Source organism: Suricata suricatta, chromosome 12 (genome assembly GCF_006229205.1).
Source record: "Suricata suricatta isolate VVHF042 chromosome 12, meerkat_22Aug2017_6uvM2_HiC, whole genome shotgun sequence".
NCBI lineage: Eukaryota > Metazoa > Chordata > Mammalia > Carnivora > Herpestidae > Suricata > Suricata suricatta.
The window spans coordinates 84565218-84589245 of NC_043711.1; the positions used below are offsets into that span (position 1 = coordinate 84565218).

Here is a 24028-nt window from a genome sequence, read left to right on the forward strand (position 1 = left end):
TATTTACTCTCTGGAACAGTCTGAATACATAGTACCAGGACTATCTGTTCCTTGAAGGTTTTGTAAAACTACATATTTCAACTTGGTTTGTTTTTCTAGGAAAATATTTACCTTGTTCGGTTTTATAAAAACAGCTTTGATCTAATAAGATTTTCATGGTTCTGTGATAATTCATGTTTTCCTGGAAATTTTTTCCATTGAAACTGTTTTCAAATTTATTGCCATAAAATATCCTTAGGAACTAGGGTATGGGGTTCACTTTATCTGTATCGCTTGCATTTTTTTATTATTTATTATTATTTTTTTTTTTTTTGCCATGAGAGCAGATTAATGTGTGAGTAAAGTGAAGGCCAGACGCCATCCACTGAATGATGACTAATACACTGAGGCGGTAGGGAGGGGAATAAGAGCCACAACCCTGCTCCTGCCTTCGGCCCCAGCAAACCCGCTGCTCTGCTCAGTCTTTCTCCACCCTCTCTTTCTCAGTCTTAGGAAAAGTCCTCAGTGCTGTGGGCAGTGCCCAGCTACTGATGTCCCAGAAATTCCAGCAGTTCCGGGGCCTCTGCGAGCAAAACCTGGTGAGTGTGATTCTTCCTCCTCCACCGGCCTGCCTCCCCCCGGCGGCCTAACCCGGAGAAGGTGCTGGTGACGCATGTCAGTGCCCAGCATGAAGAAAGGGCCAGGGATGGTCCTTCCAAATCTCTACTCCCTCTTGAAACAGAAAAGTGGACCCTCTGTGAAAAGAGTCACATGAAACTTAAAAATCTCTTAGCACTGATTTATTTATATTAAACATCCTCTGAGAAGACAGGTGAGACTAAAGACACACCACTAGGCTTGGTGGGTTGTCTCTTCCACTCTTACCTGTCAGGAGGGCAGCTTTTCCTGTGGAAGCCTCGCGCCAGCTCGTCTCCGAGACCCACGGGGCTTTGGGACTTCCTTGACTGGGCCAGCGCCTCCAGGAATGTGTTGTCAGTGAGCCCCATAGGATTCTGTGATCGCACCCACCTGGCAGTGAGCCTGGCTTCTCCCTGGCTCACTGTAAGACCATGTGGCCGGGAACTTCTGTGAAAGGAGACCGTTTTCTGCCTGGCATACATTAGGAACACGAAGCCTTCCTCCCTGTAGCCCTGCAGTGGTGGTAAAGGCCTCAGTCCCATATATTGGCGGGGCCTGCTCTCATGATGGGACCATCTCTTTCTCCCAAAGATCTGCACCATCAGATCCAGCAGTGACAGGGGACCATACTTGAGGTGGGGTGCAGGATAGGCCTCTGCGTTGCTTGCCCCACTGATCCCCATCTCCCCCACAGAACCCTGAAGCCAACCCGCGTCCAACAGCCCAGGACCTGGCAGGGTTCTGGGACCTGCTACAGCTGTCCATCGAGGACATCAGCATGAAGTTTGATGAACTCTACCACCTTAAGGCCAACAGCTGGCAGCTGGTGGAAACCCCGGAGAAGAGGAAGGTGAGCATGGAGCAGTGCGGAGGGGAAGTCCAGGGACAAATTCCTGGTCGGCAATAACGCTGCCCACATCGGTCAGTGCTGCTTGGCTCCCTTCTCCGTGTGTCGTCTTTGAGCTGGGGGCTCACGTCCATCAGTGCGCAGGGTCCATGCTCGGCTCTCGTCCAGCATGCCGCTCGCTCTGTGTAGTGGAGGCCGTCCCCTGAAGCATGCCATCCCACCCTGCATGTTAAGAAATGGGGCTCCTAAGAGACACGTGCCACAGCCCGGAGTGCTAGTGTAGACATGGCTGTTGGAACTTTGGAGCAGAAAAACAGTCCTCCTGGGGCAGCATCTTCCCTGAGGTGCAGGCTTCCCTCTGTAAAACTGTGGCACCCAGTGACCCCCATGGTTATTAGACTGTGGCCCTTGTGAGTTCTAATCCCTAGAACAGCATGTGAAATATGGCCTGGGAGCCAGAGGCTCTCAACTTAAACCCCATCTCTAGCCGTGTGACTCAGGCTCTCAATGGTTCAGTGCAAGGGTGGGAACAGGTGATCTGTCTGTCCCTTCCTGCTAGAACATTCTAGGATTCTAAGCTTGCTGTTTGCTCCTATGCCTTGTGCTATTCCCACTATCATCGCTTCTTGTGGCTTTCTGATTCCAAATGTGTGTTGCTTGTGCCCGATGTGGGGAGGCTGGGGTAGAGACTCCAGCTGCCGGCATACAGCGGGGGGCAGCGCCACACAAAAGGTGCACCTTTATTTTATTTTTCTTCCCTCCTCACTGTCTCACTAAAGGAAGAGAAGAAACCACCCCCTCCAGTCCCAAAGAAGCCAGCTAAATCCAAGCCGGCAGTGAGCCGCGACAAGGCCTCTGATGCTGGGGACAAGCAGCGTCAGGAGGCCCGCAAGAGACTCCTGGCGGCTAAGCGGGCAGCTTCCGTGCGGCAGAATTCAGCCACAGAAAGTGCAGACAGCATCGAGATTTACGTCCCTGAGGCCCAGACCCGACTCTGAGACCAGGAAGCAAACAATTTAAAGTCATTAAAAAAACAAACAAAAAAACCCACCACAAACTAAATGTGAATGGAACACAATTTTCTCAACCTTTAGGATGGTTATTCTGTCCAGAGACCCTGAGCCAACTTTCAAATTGACGCATACAAGGGCTCACAATTTGGCTTTTTTGGGTCCCTCCCAGCTTTAGGTTATGAAGACTTCATACAAAAGAAGGTCAACAAAAACACGAAACTAAAACTTTTCTCCCCCCCTCTTGCTGGCCACGGCGGACTAGGTAGATGGACCTCGGCAACTCTCGGCCCAGCCTCCAGACTGCGGTCTTTTTACTTGTTCTATCTAACGGGGACTCGCACTAGCTTGTTTACAAGACGCGGACAGCCTGGGGCCCCGCCACGTCCTTCCTTCTCCGGCCATCCGGCTCTGACCTTGCAGTTTTCATTCTTACATTTTTCTCTTTTCCCTTCAGAGCCCACACAGGGGTCACTGTCCTGGCTGTTGGCTTCCTGGTTCTCAGCTCTGTTTGAGTTTCAGAGCCCAGAGGACAGAGAGGTGGACATGCACCCTTGCCCAAGTGCTCACACACACTCACGTGCACACGCAGGTACAGGCTCCCCAGAGCAGAAGCAGCCAGCCCCAGGTGAGGGGGGCAGGGTCCTCGCCTCTCCAGGAAGAGAGCTGAAGTCTTTTGGGGGGAAAATGAGATAAAAGCCACAGTTATCACACTCCAGACTCCCGCCTTTTTCTTCTCTCCAACCCCCTCTTCCTTCAGTAAAATGTTGGACTCAGAGTGACTTGCAGGGGACGCTCGCAAGAGGGACCCCATGTTCAGGGCTGTCTGTCCCTGGCCACGCCTGTGTACAGTACCCGAGGGGCGGGCGGCTGCGTCTGTACGTACCTGTACATATGCACATAGACCTTAGAGTGTATATTTAACAAACACCCATCTGCTCACCCATGCCCACCAGCGCCGCCGCTGGCTCTCGGGGCACCTGGCAGGAGGCGGGTGTGTGAATAGCATATATTTTTACATGTACTATATCTAGGTGTGTGTACAAGTGTGTGTAAAAATATATACCTTGTGTGTAAGCGGCCTTTTTTGGTCTCCCACCTGCCCCCTGCCGTGGGCCCATCTGCCCAGCCTCTTGAGTTTCTGGGGTTTTTTTTCTTTTCATTTTTTTTTACCCCAATCTTCCTTCTCTCTCCCTGCCCCCCAGCCCCACTCCCAGGGTGTCATGAGCCCTGAGCTGCAATGGCCTGGCCTGCAGGGCTGGGGGGCGGGCAGGGCGAGAGGGAGGCCCAGCCCTCAGTGAGCTCCGTGCACGAGGAGGGCTGTTCTCTACCACGGAGATGGCGATGGCATTGGAGACATCCTCGTGTTGGCACTTGCTGCAGGGGTCCCGGGTGAACTGAGGGCCTGCTCTGGGGCCCCATTCCAGCTTGGCCGCCATCTGTGACCTTGGGCAAGTCACTTGACCTCTGTGTGCCTCAACTTCCTCCTCTGTAAAATGGGGACAGTCCCTGCCCCTCCCTACCTCACAGGCATGTTGTGAGAATAAATGAGGTAACGTGTACTAAGGGCTCATGGTGTTCTTGTAGCGGGATGGGCCAGGCTGGGGTGAGGTGGGAGGAGTGGACACCCTAAGAGACTGAGCCAGGCCCCCTTCCACATGGCAGCTCTCTGAGACCGGCGGACTTCAGGCAAACGACCAGCTCTCTGTTCCCAGCACCTCAAAAATGAGTGCACAGCATCCACTTTAACCTGCTTCCTGTGAGAAACAAGTACTTTAACTCAATAGTTTCTATGTGGGAGCCACAACGGCTACCCTCACCCACAACACAGACCCAGCTCGGCTCGCACAGCTCCCAGGACAGGGTGCATGGCATCCCCAGCCGCTGCCTCCCCCGGACAGCTACAGGCACTGATCTCACTTCCTCAGCACCTGCTCTCCTGGGCCAGGGCCTGGCAATCAGTCACAGAACTCACGCTCTAGTCGGAGAGAGAGTCACTGAACAAGTCCTATGTGAGTGCAGGTCTCCAACAGGTGACAGAAAAGTAACTCCAGGAGGCTGTGGGAAGCTGTGACAGAGCCACCAAACTGGGCAGGAACACTCTGATCATGTCCAAAGGACGGTGGCTGCTTTGGGGGATGTCGAGCCTGAGGAAAGTGCCTTCCAGGCAGAAGAATGTTCAGCGCCAATGCCCAGTGGTAAGAACATGCCTTTTAGGAAGTTCCTGGGCCAAGCTGAGCTTCAGACACCTGGCCTCCTCCCTGGGCCCCACCCAGGTAGGATCCAGTGACCCCCAGGCTCCAGATGCACAGAACTGCCTTCCCAGGAGCTCTGCTCAGGCTGCCTCCATGGGGCCCTCCTGAACTCATCCCACCCTGTGGCCAGAGTCCCTGCGCTCAGAGGAGCGCTCCCTCATCTCTGGATCCCATCAGTGGTGGCTGAGCACCTGCTGGCCATGGGTGGCTCTCATGACCTCCTGGGGCTGGCACCTCCCTGGCCCTACCCCTGCTCTGAGACCAGGCTGGGAGGTGACTAGAAGGGTAAGTGAAGAGGTTTCAGGTTGCCCTGGGCACGGAGTCACTCAGGTGAGTGAACACAGGAGGTGGCTAGGCCGGACTTGAGGGCCACTGTCCAGCTAGCAGCCCAGCTCTAGTCCTGACAGGCCTCAGGGGAGGCACATGGGCCCTTACCCTCAGGGCCTGATGGTTTCTGCCACAGCAGGGGAGGGGCCTTAAGGGTTGGATCAGGATCTCTGGCCAGGATCCTGCACTCCCTACAGCAGAACACAGTGAGGAAAGCACCTGACTTGCAGAATCTGGGCCTCCACTCCCAGCCCTATGACTGTCCTCACATTGGGGGACACCCCCCCACCCCACCAGCTGAAAGAATAGTATAACACCTTGTCCTTTATGCAGAATCAACTGTCAACCTTTTGCCATATTTGCACCCCTCACAGGTACATACAAACATTACCCCCCTCCCCTGGAGCCGTTTGAAAGGACGTTGCATACACCATACTTCATCCCCAAACAGGCCAGGCCACTCCTGAGAATAAGGACATTCCTGCATGACCACAATACCTTTGTGACACACTAATTTAACAAAGGAGTGGTCCACGTGCACCCCTCTTACCCAGAAGAGGGCCCAGGGCCCAGACATTAATACCAAAGCACAGCCACATTCCCAACACCCCAAAAATGTCCTCCCCTCTGTGCTAGGCACTGTGGCTGGCGAAAAAACTCGATTCCTGCCCTCAGGGAGCCTACCGTCTGCTGGTAGAGACAGATATTCACTTATAATCATATAGCTGTAAATACCACATCAGTGCCAGCAACAAAGAAAGACAAGTGGCTTTCCTCCTCCAAGTCTAGAGCAGGGGTTTTGCATCAACCTTGCCTGGCCCAGCCTCTTCCTTTGTACCACCCAGGATCCACTTGAGGATCATTCACTGCTTTCGGTTATCATGACTCTTCGGTCTCACTGAATCAGAAACAGCTTCCCTTTTTTTCCACGACACTGACATCTTTTACATGTCCAAGTGTCTTGTAGACTGTTGCATGATCTGAATTTATATGTTCTCATGGCTAGGTTCAGATTAAACACTCTGAACAAGACTATGACTCAGATGATGTCCCTCCCTGTGCTTCTATCAAGGGAGTCATCTGTCACTTCAGGGAAAACACCAACAGCAGCTTCCCAGAGAAGCTGGGAATGAGTCCTTGGCCTCTGCATTTCCAAAGCCCATTCCTTGAGGGAACAGAAAGGGTCCTGGGCCTGCAGGCTTTGGGGTGCTGGAGAAGAGGCAGAGGGAGCAGGGAGCCTGTGCACTGACTCTGGGTCCCTGAGAACCACACTTAGGGCCACAGATCCCCTTCTGGACTCCCTACTCTGCAGGGTCGTGAGTTCCCAAACCTTGCGTATTCCCCACCATTGGCCTGAGAGCAGAAGGGAACGCCCAGCTGCAGCCTGGAGCAGCACTGGGTTCAGAGGCCTTTCGGCCAGGGCAGCAGGACTAAGCCATTGCCACCAGTGGCCTGTCAGCCAGGAACCATGAGGACACCAGCCCAGGTTAAGTGCTGCTGAGGATCCCCCCAGACTAACTGAAAAAGTGTTCCTACCGTCATCACCGGAGTGGAGCTTCTAAGAGAAATGTGGAATGAAGTTGTGTCTCCTGCACTTTGGAACCTGGCTGATCTGAAAAATCACTGTGGCCCCTACTGCCCCTCCTTAAGGCAGCCAGAGGGACTTTACAAAACTCCTGCCTCCACTCGCTCCAGAAGTCACCCTCTCTGCTCAGAAGCCTTTGTAGCCTGCCCAGTGCTAGCAGGAGAAAATCCAGCCTCTTTACCTTGGCCTCAGAGGCCCCTGCCCTGCTTTCCAGTTGCACCTCCCACCCATGAGATTCCATCCCAAGCTCTGTCCTCCAGCCTCAACTCGGGCCTTGCAGGGACAGCCATGGCTCCCCACCAACACAGTAAACATTTGCTCCTTCCTCAGCCCTCAGGCCAATTGGCAATTCCTCGGGGGAAACCCTCCCAAAGTACCTGGGCCAGGCAAGGTTGATGCAAAACCCCTGCTCTAGACTTGGAGGAGGAAAGCCACTTGTCTTTCTCTGTTGCTGGCACTGATGTGGTATTTACAACTATATGATTATAAGTGAATATCTGTCTCTACCAGCAGACGGTAGGCTCCCTGAGGGCAGGAATCGAGTTTTTTCGCCAGCCACAGTGCCTAGCACAGAGGGGAGCTTCAAGAACTATTACTTCCTAAATATTTCAACCCTCTTGTTGGGGGAAGGAGAGATGGGACTTCACAGAGAATATTTGACCTGGGCTTTGAAGGATGAATAGGAGTTCTCCAAGCTATAGCAAAGAAAGGCACACTGAGCACAGAGGCAGAAGTGTAGGGTGCTGCTGCTCAGGCAGGGGTCTTGAATGCCAGGTTAAGTAGTACGGCTTTCACCAGCTTTGAATGGAGCAGGGACATTTCCTTCCACAGAACCTAACTTCCAATGTGACAGGGGTCCCCTGTCCCAGCCGCCAAGGGCCCATGGTTCCCTAGTGACCCAGCCAGTATCAAGGTTTGTCTCTGAAACATGTCTGCAATGCCTAAACTTGGTGAAGCCCTGTGACCAACAAGGAACATAGGCCCTGGGGGCCCTCAGCTGCTGATGCCTTCAACCTTCCATAGACTGACTACTCCCACATCTGAATCTGTAACCTGTATATTTCCTTGAACTCCACGCTTCCCACTCACATCTCCACTCTGATGTCTAACAGGTGCTATCAAAATTAACATGTCCACCAACTAGTAAAGGGAGTTAGAAGGGTCAGAAAGTCGCCATTCACCAACTGTCATAACAATAACTGAATCACTAGTGAGTGAAAAGTCGTGGGTGGAAGTTTGATGAGGAATAGAATATTCATTCTCCATGAACATCCCACAAATTACTTATTAATGAACATACTGGTTACAAACGGGAAAAATGGTAACCTTCTGATGGACAAAGCCGGCAGACACTACCTTAGCTAGATGGCCAAAGTCATTGCCAAGGAGGGGAAACATTAACATCATACATCTCCTGATAAGACACGCTGAGAAGGGCAGAACATCATTCCTGTGATATTCCTGTCAAAAATCCTAACTTGAAGCTAATCATGAGGGAGCACCAAGTTAACTGGCCTGGACTCTCCAAAAGGGTCAATGTCATGAAAAACAAAAGCTAAGGAACAGTTCCACATTAAAAGAGATTAAAGACATCTCAACAGAGGCATCAAAAACATTTGACAAAACCCAAAACCCTTTCATGATACACTCAACCAGGAATCGAACTTCTCCAAGCTGATAAAGGGCATCCAAGAAAAATCCACAGCTTAACATCATATTTAATGGTGAAAGACTGAGCTTCCCACTAAGATCAGGAACAAGACAAGGACGTCCACTTTTACTACTTCTGTTCCAACACAGAACCAACCAGGGCAATTGGGTAAAAGGATGAAGGAGTGAATGAATGGCATCCAGAATGAGAAGAAAAAGTTGCACTATCTCTGTTTGCAGATCACATAATGTTTCATATAGAAATCCTAAAGCATCCATAAAAACTATTATAAATGAGTTCAGCAATGTTCCTGGAAATAAGATCAATACACAAAAACTAATTGTATTTCTACTATGATACAATAAAAAATAGATATGCAGTGTTTGTCCCTGTTTCCTGGCACATAGGTCCTAAAACCCTTGGAATGATGAAGGGTCTTCTTATGCTACTGAGAAAACTGGTGGTTGGGGACCCCCAGGAAGCTTTAAGATGGGGTCTGATTGACAGGGAAACCAGGGCACGTTTAGAGGGCTTGGATTTTCAGCCTCACTTCCCCACCCTCCAGGGAGGGAAGAGGGGATGGAGATTGAGTCAGTCATCAACAGCCAATGATTTAGTCATGCCTGTGTAATGAAACCTCCAACAAAACCCCTAAGCAACAGGGTTTGGAGAGCTTGGGGTTGACTGGGCCACTGGCTGCCTGGAGAGGGCGAGGGAGCTTCCCCCACCCCCACCTTGCTGTATGCACCTCCTGCTGTTTGGTTGTTCCTGAGTTGTGTCCTTTATAGTAAGCCAGTAACAGTTACTTTTCCTGAGTTCTGTGAGTTCTAGCAAATTATTTATCCTTGTGGGAGGATGTGGGAGCCTCATTTTATAGCTAAATCGGACAGAAATGTGGGTAACCTGGGGACCTAATATTTGCAATTAGCATCCAATATGAGGGCAATCTTGTGGGACTGAGCTCTTAAACCTATGGAGTCTGACGCAAACTCCAGGTAGTCAGGGTTAAAATTGGAATGAATTGTAGAACACCCAGTTGGTGTCCAGAGAACTGGAGAGTTGGTTGATATAGACAAAATACCCACACATTAGGTGTCGAAAGTGTTGTAAGTAAAAACAGTCCAAGTATGGTGAACACTCTAGAAATAAACTTCAGGAAACCATTCCATCTACGATACTATAAGGATGCAGATCTGAAACTGACTCCATGAGACAACAGAAGTACACATGTTGTCCAAAGAAGAAGGGACCACCCTTGTAACACCCAATCAGGAAAGACCAGCTAACACCTTTAACATTTCTAAGGACAGGCCTAAAGATGGAGGTTAAGACTAGTCATGCCCTACGTGAGGGTCCTGGGCTCACTCTGTGATTGGTCAATACTCTAAATGTTGTGATTGGCTCCCACTAAAAGTATTGACGTATGGTTAAAGTTACTGCCAGTATTGATAGGGGGTAGGGATTGGATCACTGTGCCTGTGTCGCCATTTCCTGTAACACCCCCTTCCTAAAAAAAGTCCCTACCCCACCATGTTCGGGGCTCTCAGCATGAATCCACTGCGCCGGTAAAGTCTGTGCGCCCTGAGCCCGAGCTTAAGCTCGGCCAGCCTAAGCTCGTAATAAAACCACCCTTTGCTTTTGCATGCGTGACTCAGTCTCCCTGGTAGTCTCTGGTTTTTAGGGGCAATATTGGAAACTTGGGTATAACAGAACAAAGCTGATGATGACACACTTCCTGATTTCTACAAAACTAAAGAAATCAAGATTGTGTGGTACCAGCAGAAGGACAGACAAATCTTGTCAATGCAATAGAATTGAGAGTCCAGAAATACACACATACATTTAAGCAACTGATTTTGAACAAGGGTGCCAAGAACTTCAATGGGGAAAGAACAGTCTTAACAAGTTGTGATGGAACTGGACAGCCACGTGCAAACGAACAAAGTTGCATCCTTACCTCACCCCACACACAAAATATATTCCAAGTGGATTAGAGATCTAAATTTATAAGTGAACAGTATAAAATGATTAGAATAAAGCACGCAGCTACAAATCCTCATGACGTTGGATTCAGCAATGGTTTCTTGGCTAGAATGCCAAAAGTACAAGAAACCAAAGGAAAAAAACAGATAAACTTCTCAAAGTTATTAACATTTATGCTTTTTGAAAATATCAAGAAAATGAAAAGATAACCCCCAGAATAGGAAAAAACATTTGCAAGTCATATATCTGGTAAGGGTGTGTGATAGCCAGAATATGAAAAGACCTTTGTAACCCAACAACAAAAAAAGCAAACAACCAGATTTATGAGCAAAATATCTGAATAACCATTTCTCCAAAGAAGATATACAAATATCGAAGAAGCACATGGGAAGATGTTCAACACAGCCTGTCATCAGGGAAACGCTAATCAAAACCACAATGAGTGACCACTTCACACCCACCAAGATGGCTGGAAGACAAGTAGTGGTGAGGGGGCTATCAGCCCAGCAATTCCACTCTTACAGATCCAAAAAAGTGAACACACACACACACACACACACACACACGTGCACTAATGTTCACAGCAGCACTGTTCATGATGGGCAAAAAGTGCAAATAACCTCAAATGCCCATAAAGATGAATGGATAAGCAAAATGTGGTCTCTCTATGCAATAAAATATTATTCAGCCTTAAAAAGGAAGAAAATTCTGACAGATGCTTCAAGATGGATGAAACCTGAAGACATTATGCTAAGAGAAATGACCCAGGCACAAAAGGACAAATACTGCATGATTCCACTTAGGAATCTATAGACACCTAGAGTAGTCAAATGCAGAGACAGAAAGTAGAATGGTGGCTGCCCAGTGGCTGAGGGAAGAGAATAGGGAGTCAGGGTTTCATGGGTGTGGAACCTCAGGTGGGGAGGATGAAAGTCCTAGGTGGACGGTGAGGATATTTGCACAACAGTGTGACTGTACTTACTGCCACCCAAATACACATTTTCAAATGGTTAAAACGGTAATTTTCATTTATTTATTTATTTACACACACACACACACACACACACACACACACACACACACAGATAGGATTGGCTCCTGGGCCAGAAAAAAATTACCGTGTAGGACACTGCTGGGATCATTGACAAAACTTGAATATGAATTGTAAATCAGGTAATAGTATTGAATCACTGTTAAATTTTTCCTGATATTGATAAGTGTGCTATGGAGATGGAAAAGAATCTCCTTTTTAAGAGATACTCACTGAAATATTTTTGGGTAAAAACGGGCATGATGCATGCAAGTTACTCTCAAATGATGCTGGCAGGGGGTGGGGTCATACATACACACACAGAAGAGAATAAAGCCAAATGTTAACAAGTGGACAGTCTGGGTGACCTCTCTGTACAGTTCTTACACCTTCATTCTAAGTCTGAAATCATTTCAAAGTTAATTGTTTTAAAAAATTAAGAGATCCAAAACAAAACTCTGATCTCTTCCCAAATCTCCTTCCATAGCCAACCCGTCTTACTAAGTGGCAGCTCTCTCTCTCCCATAGCTCAAACCAAACCCCTTGGGAGTCATCCTTGACTTTTCTCTTTCACATACATTCCAATCCATGTGCAAATCCTATTGGATCCAACTTCAAAACTCTCCAGAACCCCACCCCTTCTCCCAGCTCCCATGTTAGTCTGAGCACATCATCTTGCTGAAAACCTCACTAGTCACTCAGAGGGATTCAGTTAAAAAAGAAGCCAGATCATGTCACCCTTCTGCTCAGAACTCTGATGACTCATGGTGGCCGACAAAGAGCCCCAGGCTAGGTCTAGGTCCCTGCTGTTTCTCAGACCTCATCTCCCACCCGTCACCCCCAATGCCCTCCCCACAGTCACACTGGCCTCTGGCTGCGCCCCCTACCTGCCTCCAACACTCACTAGACATGGGTCATTCTGTCACCACTGCAGGTTGGCCCAAATGTCACTTCCCAGGAAGTACCCCCAATTCTCACCTGTTTCTTTCTCTCGCTGATCCCTCTGCTTTATTCTCCTTCAGGGAACTCATTTCTCTCTCCATGCCATGTATGTAGTGGCCACTCGTTCACTCCACAAGAACAAATGTTTCCCCAGTGTGATTACTTAAGTTCACTGCTGTTTCCCCAGCACCCAGCACAGTGCCTCCCAGGTAATAAGGTGTCAGTTAATATTTACAGAGTAAGTAACTAGGTGTTGGAAGGTTCCCTCCAGAAGGTCTGTGTTGGTTCAAAACGGGGCCAGGAGAGGGGCGTCTGGGTGGCTCAGTCGGTTAAGTGTCTGACTTCAGCTCAGGTCATGATCCCATGGTTCGTGGGTTTGAGCCCCATGTTGGGCTCTGTGCTGACAGCTCAGAGCCTGTCACTTGTCTTCAGATTGTGTGTCTCCCTCTCTCTCTGACCCTCCCCTGCTCCCACTGTGTGTGTCTCTCTCAAAAAATAAATAAAACATTAAAAAAAAAAAAAGATTCTGTGTCTCCCCCTTCAGCCCTTCCCCTACTTGTGCTCTCTCTTGAAAAATAAATAAAACATTAAGGGGCTGGGGGGGGGGGGAACAGGAGAGAAAGCTGGGCTAGAGTCCAGGAGGGTAGAGTGTTCCTTCAGGGGTCAGAATGATGCGCAGGACCTGATGCACCATGGGGGAGCGGATGGGTCTGTCCTCTCAGACTCATCCTCCTACTAAGGCTAACAACAACAGGTAAGGGGTGCTGCCGCCCAGAGGCCTGGAGGATGCACCCATGCTCCCCTAGCCCCTGCCCCTCTTGCTGGCTCCCAGGATGCTACTTGGCTTTTTGCCACTCATTTCGCTGAATCTTCACTACCACCCTCCCATTTAATAGGAAACTGAGCACAGCCAGAAAGGAGAGTCATGTCGCTGAGGTGGGCTGTCCCTGGTGCAGTCCTACCCAAACCCCAGGTGAAGGCCCCACACCAGCGGGACCTAACTGGTGACCTTTTCATGTGAGGATGGCGGGACCGTCTGACACGCCTCTTCCTTGAGACTGAGGAGAAAGGCCATATTTGGCTTGGTAGAAGGAAGCCCTCCCACGGGAATGGGCCGGGCGGCAGGGCCTTTGGGGGAAAGATGGGGATAAGATCTTAGAACTGGAGACCCTGGATATTCTGCCTGTCTCACTAGGGAAGAAGGGACAGACCAGATAAATCCCCCTCCTCTGACAATCAGGGGGAGAGGGGGTCCGTTGGTCCTCCGCATCACCTCCGGGCATCACGTCCCCAGCTTACTCTGGGAAGGCGCACCGCCTCCAGCCCGTGGGTCAAGGCCAAATAAGGCCGAGCGGTGCGCCGCCCCGCCCCGCCCCTCGGGCGCACACATTCTTCTGCCTTGTAAGGCTGGCGCCGCCCCGCCCACCGAGCCGGGAGCTGGACCCGACGGCCCGCGCCCCGCAGTGGCTCCGCGCAGAGAGTGAGCACCTTCTTCGCACCAGGTGGGAGCCGCGGCCGCGGGGAGGGAGGGGTGGCTAGAGTAGGCAGTGTGTTGCCCCACAGACAGGGACACCGAGGATCTCGGCAAGGACAGCCCTCTTGGGGCTGGGGCTCTGAATTGAGGGTCAGACTGGTCTCTGGCCTGGGCTGGGCAGCAGGGAGACTGTTCTAGGCTCTGGGAGCCGGTGGTCCTCTGGTGAGGGAACACTGTCCAGGCCCTGCCCATTTGCAGTGGAGTTTCAGACGCCAAGCCCAGAGCTCTGGGGTGCCCAGAAGGAGGGGAGGGAGTTGTGGTCGCCTGTGTTCCCTGCCCCAGGAAACCGAAAGGCTCCTTGAGACCTCCTCCAGAGCATCCGTGTCCCCTTCCCCATCTCCTGAGGCAGGAGAGAGAGATGAGACTAGCGTAACCCCACCCCATACACACCAACGCAGTGTGCAAGCACTTGAGACTTCCATGCACTGGGCCATCTGTCCAACTGTGCCTATTGGGTGGAGAGGGTCTGCCAAAAGGCTCTGGGGGGCAGACGGGGACCTGGGCCAGGGGACCTTGTTCCCTGCTGCTCCTCCCCAGCCTTCTAACTGCTCTGAGGAAGGAGTCGGATCACTCAGCCAGTGAGGATGTGAATTTACTAGCAAGGCATCAGGCACTGCCAGCCATTAAGAACCAAGAAATAGAGAGGGACACAGGCCTTGTCTTTTGCTATTAAGTGGGGGATTTCAGGCACCAGAAGGGGGGAGATGGCACCTAGTTGCAGCCAGTCCAAATACCAGTTGTATCTGATCCCTAGTATCTAGGACCCCTAGGAGCAGGCTTCAGGGCTAAGGGACTAGCCTATCCCTGACCCCATTTCCTCAACCAAGCCTATAAACTGTCTCCAGTCACACAAAGCCCTCGGCTGCAGCAGGCCCACCAGGAGCCTCTTGGGCTATGTGTTTCCTTCTGTGTTCAGTCATCAAGGGCACCAAGGCCTGGCCATTACCACCCATTGACCCAAGCCTAGCCCAAGCATCCTGGCTGCCTGTTGGACTCTACCCACCTCATGGGCATACTTCCCTTCTTGGGCATCAGGTCTTAAACTGCACAGTGTGGGGGGGGGGGGGGAGTATGGGGACTGGGGGGAGGGTACCTCACCCTGCTTCACAAGATTGCTGGGATGGACAAACCCTAAAGTTCAGTGCTTTCAGCCATATCATGACCTTTGGATAGAAGAGGATGAAGAAGGGGAAGCCATGGAGACAGAAGGGCCAGTATCACAGCCATGGCTGAGATCTTAGCCATTCCTGCCTCTGGCCTCCTCTCTCCTCCTGGCCACATCTGCATAGATCTCTGCAGACAGGAGGGCCATGGAGGCAGTGATGATGACCATCACAGCATCTCATGACAGTGGGCTACTTCTTGGCTACCTTCTGTGGGTTCTGTGAGTCAAAGTTCTCAGAGAACAGTGGGCTCTGGGAAGGACTGGGCTGCTCAGAGCACTAAAGCCTGCTGATGCCACCATCCCACTCCCACCCAGCTAATGGGTGAGAAGGGCTTCCGTCTACCCTCCCTGAACTGTGTGGGAAACACCCGAGCCAGGTGTGTCAGTCCAGCGGGACACAGCAGCAGTGTGTCATGACTACAGGTGGCTGTGGCCCTGAGGAAGGGCTGGGGCTGACCAGGATCCCTGCTTAGCATTTCAGATCTCAAAGACCAAAGTCCGAGAATGACTGGAATGGGGTCATGGGATGGAGGCCAACAGACAGCTTGAGGGGCATTCATAACCAACCACACAATTCGGGGCTAAAAGCAGGCAGAGAAGGCTTTCTGGAGGCAGGCCCTGGACCAAGGGCTCAGGGAAGAGGAGAGAGGTGGGCAGTGGTCCTAAGTCCTCAGCTCCAGCTGCAAGGCACACTGCACTAGGTCTTCAGGGGCACAGTCTCCACGAGCCATGACAAGGGTTGAGGGAAAGAGCACCACGCTGTGCCTCAGTTTCCCAATCTGTACAGTGAGAAGTAGACTGGCTGTAGTTGCCATCACAGCATTAATTAAACAAGCATTATTTGCCTCTTAGTACATCAGGGGAGGGAGAGTGAGACCTCTAGGTTCTTACTGTCAAAGCAAGGGTCAGGGACCTGCTCCCCAAGGAGATGTCTCAAGAACTAGGCTGGAAAAGGAAGGGTGTTCAGCAGGAGGGAGCAAGGAGGAAAGTCTGAGGGTGCCTGGGGAACATGCAGAGGCCCAGCATGGCTGGGTCACGGATGGCAAGAAGGACACAGTGAGCAGTGCCATGGTCGGTCAGACAAGGGTTGGAGGGGTTCACACAGGACCTTGAATGCCAGGCTCAGCGGCCCACACCTGTTCTGGGGGGTGGGGCTAGAAACCTTCGAGGGCTTCAAGGTGAAGTGACAGGTGGTGCAGGTCTGGATCTACATGGGATGGGAGAGACTGACTAGAGGCTAGGAGGCTGAGTCTAAACAAGGGTGACAAGAAGCTGGGGCTCCCAACCTGGGGGAGCCTCATGCCCTATAGCACTGAGGAGTAAGAACAAGGAGTAGGGCCCAATCAGGTCTGTCATCCACCCAAGGGGCTGATCGAGTGTGGACAATTTGGGGGAGGGGACACCTGCCCAGAACACAGGCCTTCCAGAACATCCAGAGCAGGGAGCACAGAGGGATAGGGAGGAGGGAGGGGAGGAGAGGACAGGAATGTCAGGAATGCAGGGCCGCTGATCCAGCTCCTTACTGCCAGGGGTGGGAGGAGCTGGCAGGGGGCCTCACAGCCTCCCACATTTCAACCCACCTTGTCATTTAGAGGGAGAGAGATGGAGAGTGTAAATGCTATTAAGGATTAAAAGAGATAAAGCAAGGACAGGTTGGTACTGAACCCAATCCTAAATGTCTTACCCAAACAGCCACAGCAAAAATAGCTTATTCTGTGCCTGGCACCATTCCAGGGGCTTCTCGGGCACTAAGTTAATGATTCCCTACTGCTGGGCATTCCTCATGTCCCCATTCCCAGATGAAGAAATTCACTGGGAAAGATAGAAAAGTTATTTAAGATCACACAGAGCCCACGCCTGTCTGCTTTTGTGATGAGCTAGGTGACAGGAGCCCCAAGCCTGTGGGAGGCCCTGAATGCCAGGCCCAAGCACAGAGAGCTGATCTAGGGTAGGCAGGAAGATTCCCTGGCCCAGGGTCATAAGCTCCTCCCCTGACACCCACTTCCTGCAGGAAAGCCCCACCCACCTGAAGCCAAGATGTCCAGCAAGCGGGCCAAGGCCAAAACCACCAAGAAGCGGCCACAGAGGGCCACATCCAATGTCTTCGCGATGTTTGACCAGTCCCAGATCCAGGAGTTTAAGGAGGCCTTCAATATGATCGACCAGAACCGAGACGGCTTCATTGACAAGGAGGACTTGCATGACATGCTGGCCTCTCTGGGTGAGCAGGGATGGGGTGGCTAGGGTGTACATGGGCCCTGCCAAGTGCTGCAACTGAAGTAGGCAGTGGGGCTGCTCATCATTATAGCGTACTTCCCAGGTAGTGACATGTGGAGAGCAGCGGCCATTACTTTCTCCATTTAAGAGAACCATTCAACATTGGAGCTGAACCCAGACAGGCTCACTCCAGAGCAGTGCTGCCTCAGGCAGATTTATGATTGAGCTGCCTGGTACCACTTAATGTAAAGCAAAGGATCAGCAACTAAAGAAAGTTTTTTCCTACACAGACTTTCCATTGTACAGATGGGGAAACTGAGGCCAGAGCACCTCCCCTTCTTCAGAAGTCACCCATGCCAGACTCTTACAGACTCCCTGACTCCAGCAACTTCCTTAGAATCAAAATCTTAGTACAATTCACCACTGCTCAAATGGGGAAACTACTGCCCAGCAGCCAGGCCTCCAGATATCCTCCCTAGTCTTGGCCCTGCCCCCACATCCCTCCCACGCACTAGCCACAAACACTACCCTCAGCATCAGTTCCTGGCACATCCTTCATCTAGGCGAGAGCGTCTAGGTCAGACACGGGCTAGGGGAGAGAGGAAGCCTCTGGCAGTGGAGGAGGCAGCCTGTGGAGGTCAAGCCCCAAGCTCTTGGCAGAGACAGACCCAAGTTAGTCTCTGGCATTGCCCCTCACAGCTGGGCAGCCCCGCTCTGAGTCCATTTCCCTTCCTGTAAAATGGCGACTGTGGCCCTTGTGTACATGCCCAGGGTGTCTAGGGGGAGGACTGGGCGATCCTGAGTTGGAAGGCTGACATCAGACACGGCTCCCCGCCCCATGCCCCCCCCCCCCCCGCCCCAGGCATCTACCCAGGAAAACCTGCATTCATGTTGGTAGGGCCTAAGTCATTCTTGGCATTCTAGTTAAGAACATCATCCTCCAGTTTAAAATTAGAGCAGCAAATAATAATAAGAAGTGCACGTATCTTAACTCTCAAAGCAATCCTACTGGGTAGATGTGATTATCATTCCCACTTTATAAATGAGGAAACAGAGGTTCAGAGAGGTTAAATAGTTTGCCCAAGGTCACACAGCTACTACACAGCAGAGCTGGGATCTGACCCGGCAGTTGATTTGAGTCCATGGGGCCGTGCCAATTGTTCTGTGTGATTTTACAACCACTGGTGCCATTTCACAATTATCGTAAGAGGCAGGGGAAACCAAGGCACAGAACTAGGATTCAGACTCCAGTCTTTGTGACACCACAGCTCACTGGTTTAACCATTTTCAACACTGTGCCTAGAATATGGGGTCTAGCTGACTGGGTTCCAATGCTGGCTCCACTCCTTGCTGTGTGACCTTGGATAAGTCACCTGGCCTCTGTGCTTCAGGTCCCACACCTGTGAAGTTGGGGTGAGCACGCTGACCTAACAGCGCGGTGAAAGTTACAGCAGTCAGGCACCTGGGGCAGCAGACGCTGTGGGCAGTCAGCAAATGGTGGCTCCTACACTTAAGAGGTCATGGGTATCCAGACCAGAGGTGGAAGCTGGTCAAGACAGCCTGGAGAGCCTGGGGGAGGGAGCAGTCAGAAAGTGGGCTGCCCCAGCAAGATGCTCTACAGTTTACAAAACGTATATTATCATCTTCTGCCTGTGAGACTCTCACAGGCCACAGAGGGAGGGGACAGGGAGGCAGGCAGAGACAGGGCAGTGACAGCAGGCATGAATGTCCCACCACCACAGGTAAGAACCCCACTGATGAGTACCTGGAGGGCATGATGAGCGAGGCCCCAGGGCCCATCAACTTCACCATGTTTCTCACCATGTTCGGGGAGAAGCTGAACGGCACGGACCCCGAGGACGTGATCCGAAACGCCTTCGCCTGCTTCGACGAGGAGGCCTCAGGTCAGCAGCCTCCAGGTGGAGGCCTAGACAGGGCCGGGGCTGAGCGCTTCACCCAGGGCGCCCCCGGGGATGCAGGTGGGGCTGGGCTGTGCTGGGACTTGTCCCCAAAGACCAACACGGAAATTCCCCATCTGCTGGGATTGTTCTCTTCCCCCAGATGCTAGCCCACATCTACCAAGACATCCCACTTTTTGAGTTCACTTGTTGGCCCAGCACACTGCCCCTGCTTTAGACCTTCCCAGAAACCAAATTATTCTAGGCCCTTCTGGCCAAAAAGGTGCAGACACCAGCCCCCATCATCAAATCTTCCAAAAGGCTTGTGTCCCACAGCTAGTTTTTCCCAGGCACAGGCCAGGATGATGCTGGCAGCAGTGACTTCAGTAGTTTCTCAGAGGCCACAGACCCAAGTACGTTCACATTTTCCAGACCACCTTCATAATTCCCTACCAGGGTGGCGGCTTATTTTCATCTGATTTCCAGATTAAACAGGCACAGAGAGGTTAAAGACCTGGCTCCTGGTCGCGCAGCCAGGAAGAAGGGGGAGGAGCATGCAAACTTAGGCAGTGGAACTCTAGGGCTCATGCTCTTTTTTTTTTTTTTTTTAATTTTTTTTATGTTCTTTATTTTTGAGAAACAGAGAGAGACAGTGGGAATAGGGGAGGGTCAGAGAGAGAGGGAGATATAGAATCTGAAGCAGGCTCCAGGCTCTGAGCTAGCTGTCAGCACAGAGCCCGACGTGGGGCTCGAACCCACGAACCATGAGATCATGACCTGAGCCAAAGCCAGACACTTAACCGACTGAGCCACCCAGGTGCCCCGTAGGGCTCATGCTCTTAAAGTGAGACATACCCAGCCCCCCACACTCACAGCCCCAAGTACCCCACCGAAACACTGCAGAACCCCTCCCTCTGGGGCTCTGGGGCCTTCAACTGGCTGGAGGCCAGGGCTGTGTCTTTTCCTAGTCACTCCCCCACTGCAAGGTCTGCAAGAAAGGGGGTGGGAGGAGGGGTGGGAGGCGCTCTGGGTAGGGGTGTCGGGCATGTCCCAGCTGAGTCCTTGTCTCACGGACCCTGGCCCTGCCCCCAGGTTTTATCCACGAGGACCACCTACGGGAGCTGCTCACCACCATGGGCGACCGCTTCACAGACGAGGAAGTAGACGAGATGTACCGAGAGGCACCTATCGATAAGAAAGGCAACTTCAACTATGTGGAGTTCACCCGCATCCTCAAGCATGGTGCCAAGGACAAGGACGACTAGGCTGCCCCAGGCCCCTATCCCACTCACCTGCTTCCCGCCCTCACTGTACACCAGCTCCATGCCCATGACCCCACAGGACCCTCTCAGGGGATCTTCCCTCTGAGGGGTTAGGGGTCCAGCTCGCAGTGGAAGAACAGGCTGAGAGCACGCAGTGCCCAGCAAGGGGCACACGGCCAACGTGAGGCAGGCTTTGAACATGACCCTCCAAAAGAGGACCGTCTTCTAGAGAGCTGGGCCTCATGGGCTTTTCCCCACAGGACAGGCCCCGTGTCCTGTCTGGAACACAACTTCACGTGCACCCCCACGTAGGGCATGACAGCTCTTTCCCAGCTACTGCCAGAAACACAAACCTCACCAAGGTCCTTCTCCAAGGACAGGATGCCAGACCCCTCCTTTGTGCCCTGCCCCACCACCAGAACACAGCTCACCCCACCAGGAGTGTAATACAGAAGATGCATGTAAGCTGGATATTTGATCCAGGGGAGGCAGAATCTCTAATAGAAGTCTGAGCACTGCTTTGGGTCTGTGTGTCTGCTGCTTAGGTAAAATGAAGAAGTTCCTAGTCCCTAAATACCCTCCTGTCCTCTCCTGTCCCCAGTGGCTGCCCAGACCCCTATGTTCCCCTGGCCAGGGGAAGACTCAGCTCAGACCAGACCAGAGTGGGGACCAGACAGAGGTGCTGAGGGAAAGGTCCTTCTGGGAGGGAGAGGGCCAAGTGAGGAGGGCCCACAGGAATCACCACAGCATATCTCAGTGGAGGATTCTGGGGCACTGGAAGATAGAGGTCAAGGTTGCCCAGTCTTCAGGACTACAGCCTGAATCGCCCAGGACACCTCAATGTTCCTGGAAAGCCAGGTGGTCCTGGAAGAACAGGGAGGCTTTTGGGAACAGTGAGAAGAGTGCATCCCAGTAGCTCCAAAGTGAAGGTGGGAATGATTTAAGGGATCCCTCAGGTTTAAGGAATTTCCTGAGGCCAGCTCCAGGCAGCCACCAGGTCTGCTCTGGGCTGTGCCCTCTGCACCTGAAAGGTCAATTCAGCCACAAGACCAGCTTTCCACATCCCACATGCACACAAGGTGAATAATGGAGACACTGACAACAGCGCCTGGGGCTTAAGGAACAGAAATGCTGGTTGAATGAACAGATAGCCAGGAGGGGCATTGACAGGGGTGACCACTGTCTGAGGTCACCCGATGGATCCGGGGCATAGGGAGAGCTGGACCCCAGCCTCTAGATCTTCCACAGGGCTCAGACCTGGGCTAGACACATCTCACCCACCCCAGCAAAGGTCAGGGAACCGTTGCTGGGCCTGGCTTGACCTGACGCCTCCCTAAAGGTGACCCACAGCCACCCAGACACAGCACACAGCAAAGATCCAAGATCAGAGCCAAAGGAGTGCTTAGCACTAAGAGAACTGTGTGCTGGCTGAGGAGGGTCTAAATTCCCAAAAGCCTGTATCCCACCTCAGGACCAGGCCCCTCCCAGTCAGGCCCTGGTCAGAGCTTCATGAAACTACCCTTCTCTGGCCTCCAGATTGAGCCCCATGAGTCCCTGATCTCCACTCTGGATGCAGCCAGCTGCAGACAAGTTCTGACCAAGCCCAGATATTGCAACAGACTCAGTGCACCATGCCCTCGACCCTGGCCGTAGATGGAGGGCCTTTAGCCTGACTACCTGCTCACTGCAGCTAGTCCCAAGGGAGGGGCAGGCTGTGGGCATCTTCCCAGGACTCCAGGGTCACAGGTCACTAGGGCACCAAAAGCCTTCCTGGGGGGCAGGAATGTGGCTAGAAACAAGCTTCCTTGCACTCTGCCCCCCAGTTTGCAATCCTGTCACAAGTCTACTCCCACTTCATCCCAGAGAGAGGGAAAGATTCACACCTGGTGTGGGGGGACAGAACCCATCCAGCCTCACTGGTTTCTGAGCTGGCCTGAGGCTGACCTGATGGGATCCAGAGGATGGGACAAGGTAAGCGTTCTGTGCAAGGAAAGGCAGGACCCGCAGGCGGGAGGAATGTGCAGGGGCGGAGCTAGGAGGGTATGGAAGCAGCCTGAACAAAGTCTGGGAGCAGGAATGCAGGTAGCATACTCAGGAGGCAGGAAGAAGGCAGTTTTCCATTTATGAGCTAATTTATTAAAATTGTAACAGCTTTTCAGAAAAACAGCAGCAGCAGCTACTGTTTTATCTCTCATAGGCAACATTTACAGGTAACAATGAAGCCTGCCCAGAACTTTCAAAGTCTAGCACAAAACTCAGAAGCCACAAAGAAAAAGACTGGTACATTTAAATCCATGAAGACTAGGGGCATGTGGCTGGCTTAGTCGGCAGAGCATGCGACTCTTGATCTCGGGGTTGTGAGTTTGAGCCCCATGTTGGGTGTAGAGATTACTTAAAAATAAAATAGGGGAGCCTGGGTGGCTCAGCCAGTTAAGCATCTGACTTCAGCTCAGGTCATGATCATGCAGCCCAAGGATTCGACCACCACATTGGGCTCTGTGCTGACAGCTCAGAGCCTGGAGTCTGCTTAAATTCTGTCTTTCCCTCTCTCTCTCTCTCTGTCTGCCTCTCCCCTGCTTGTACTCTCTTTCTCTCTCTCACACAAATAAATATTTTTTAAAAAAAAACTTAAAAAACAAAATAAAATCTTTAAGGGACGCCTGGGTCAGTTAAGCGCCCAACTCTTGGTTTTGGCTCAGGTCATGATCCCAGAATCATGGGATCGAGCACCCTGTTGGGGTTCATGCTGAGTGTGGAGCCTGCTTAAGATTCTGTCTCCCACTAAGGGCACCCTCCTACACGATTGGTGGGAATGTAAACTGGTACAGCCGCTCTGGAAAACAGTGTGGAGGTTCCTCAAAAACTATCAGTAGAACTCCCCTATGACCCAGCAATAGCACTGCTAGGGATTTACCCAAGAGCTCCAGAAGTGCTGATGCATAGGGGCACATGTACCCCAATGTTCACAGCGGCACTTTCAACAATAGCCAAATCATGGAAAGAGCCTAAATGTCCATCAACTGATGAATGGATCAAGAAGATGTGGTTTATATATACAATGGAGTACTACATGGCAATGAGACAGAATGAAATCTGGCCATTTATAGCAAAGTGGATGGACCTCAAGGATGTCATGCTAAGCGAAATAAGTCAGGCAGAGAAGGACAGATACCATATGTTTTCACTCACAGGTCTAACAGGAGAAACCTAACAGAGGACCATGGGAAGGGGAAGGAGGAAAAAGAGTTAGGGAGAGGGAGGGAGGCAAATCATGAGAGACTCTTAAATACTGAAAACAAACTGAGGGCTGAAGCGGGGGGTGATGGTCACAGAGGAAGGCACTTACGGGGAAGAGCACTGGGTGTTATATGGAAACCAATTTGACAATAAACTATATATATTAAAAAAAAAAGATTCGGTCTCCCACTGCCCCTCTCCCCAGCTCGCACACTCTTGATCTCTCTAAAAAAAAAAAATACACACACACACACACACACACACACCTGTTTGTGGGTTTAAATAAATAAATAAATAAAATTTTAATTGTGGCAAAATACATATAAAGTTGGGACACCTAAGTGGCTGAGTCCATCAAGTGTCCAACTTTGGAACAGGTCATGATCTCACATTTAGGAGTTCTAGCCCCACATCGGGATCTGTGCTGACAACTCAGAGCCTAGAGCCTGCTTCAGATTCTCTGTCTC

At 51.5% G+C, this 24028-nt stretch overlaps 2 protein-coding genes across 11 annotated transcripts in view; both read left to right on the forward strand.

Annotated features, from left to right (window-relative positions):
• DLGAP4 (DLG associated protein 4) overlaps positions 1 to 4037 on the forward strand; it is a 194385-nt gene extending 190348 nt beyond the window's left edge. For 9 of the 10 annotated variants that reach the window (XM_029918643.1, XM_029918644.1, XM_029918641.1 and 6 more), the window contains 3 exons: positions 487 to 578; positions 1313 to 1468; positions 2245 to 4037. In XM_029918643.1, coding sequence (XP_029774503.1) covers positions 487 to 578; positions 1313 to 1468; positions 2245 to 2463 — 467 coding nt within the window. In that variant the 3' untranslated portion in view covers positions 2464 to 4037. Of the gene's footprint in view, positions 1 to 486; positions 579 to 1312; positions 1540 to 2244 lie in introns of all 10 variants that reach the window. The other variant, XM_029918646.1, reaches the window with a different exon arrangement.
• A 9628-nt stretch (positions 4038 to 13665) lies between these two features.
• On the forward strand, positions 13666 to 20843 carry MYL9 (myosin light chain 9). The gene is made up of 4 exons (XM_029918664.1): positions 13666 to 13750; positions 16959 to 17168; positions 18907 to 19068; positions 20155 to 20843. Exons 2-4 carry the CDS (start codon positions 16985 to 16987, stop codon positions 20325 to 20327), a joined length of 519 nt encoding a protein of 172 aa, XP_029774524.1. The 5' UTR covers positions 13666 to 13750; positions 16959 to 16984; the 3' UTR covers positions 20328 to 20843.
• Positions 20844 to 24028: the final 3185 nt, after the last annotated feature.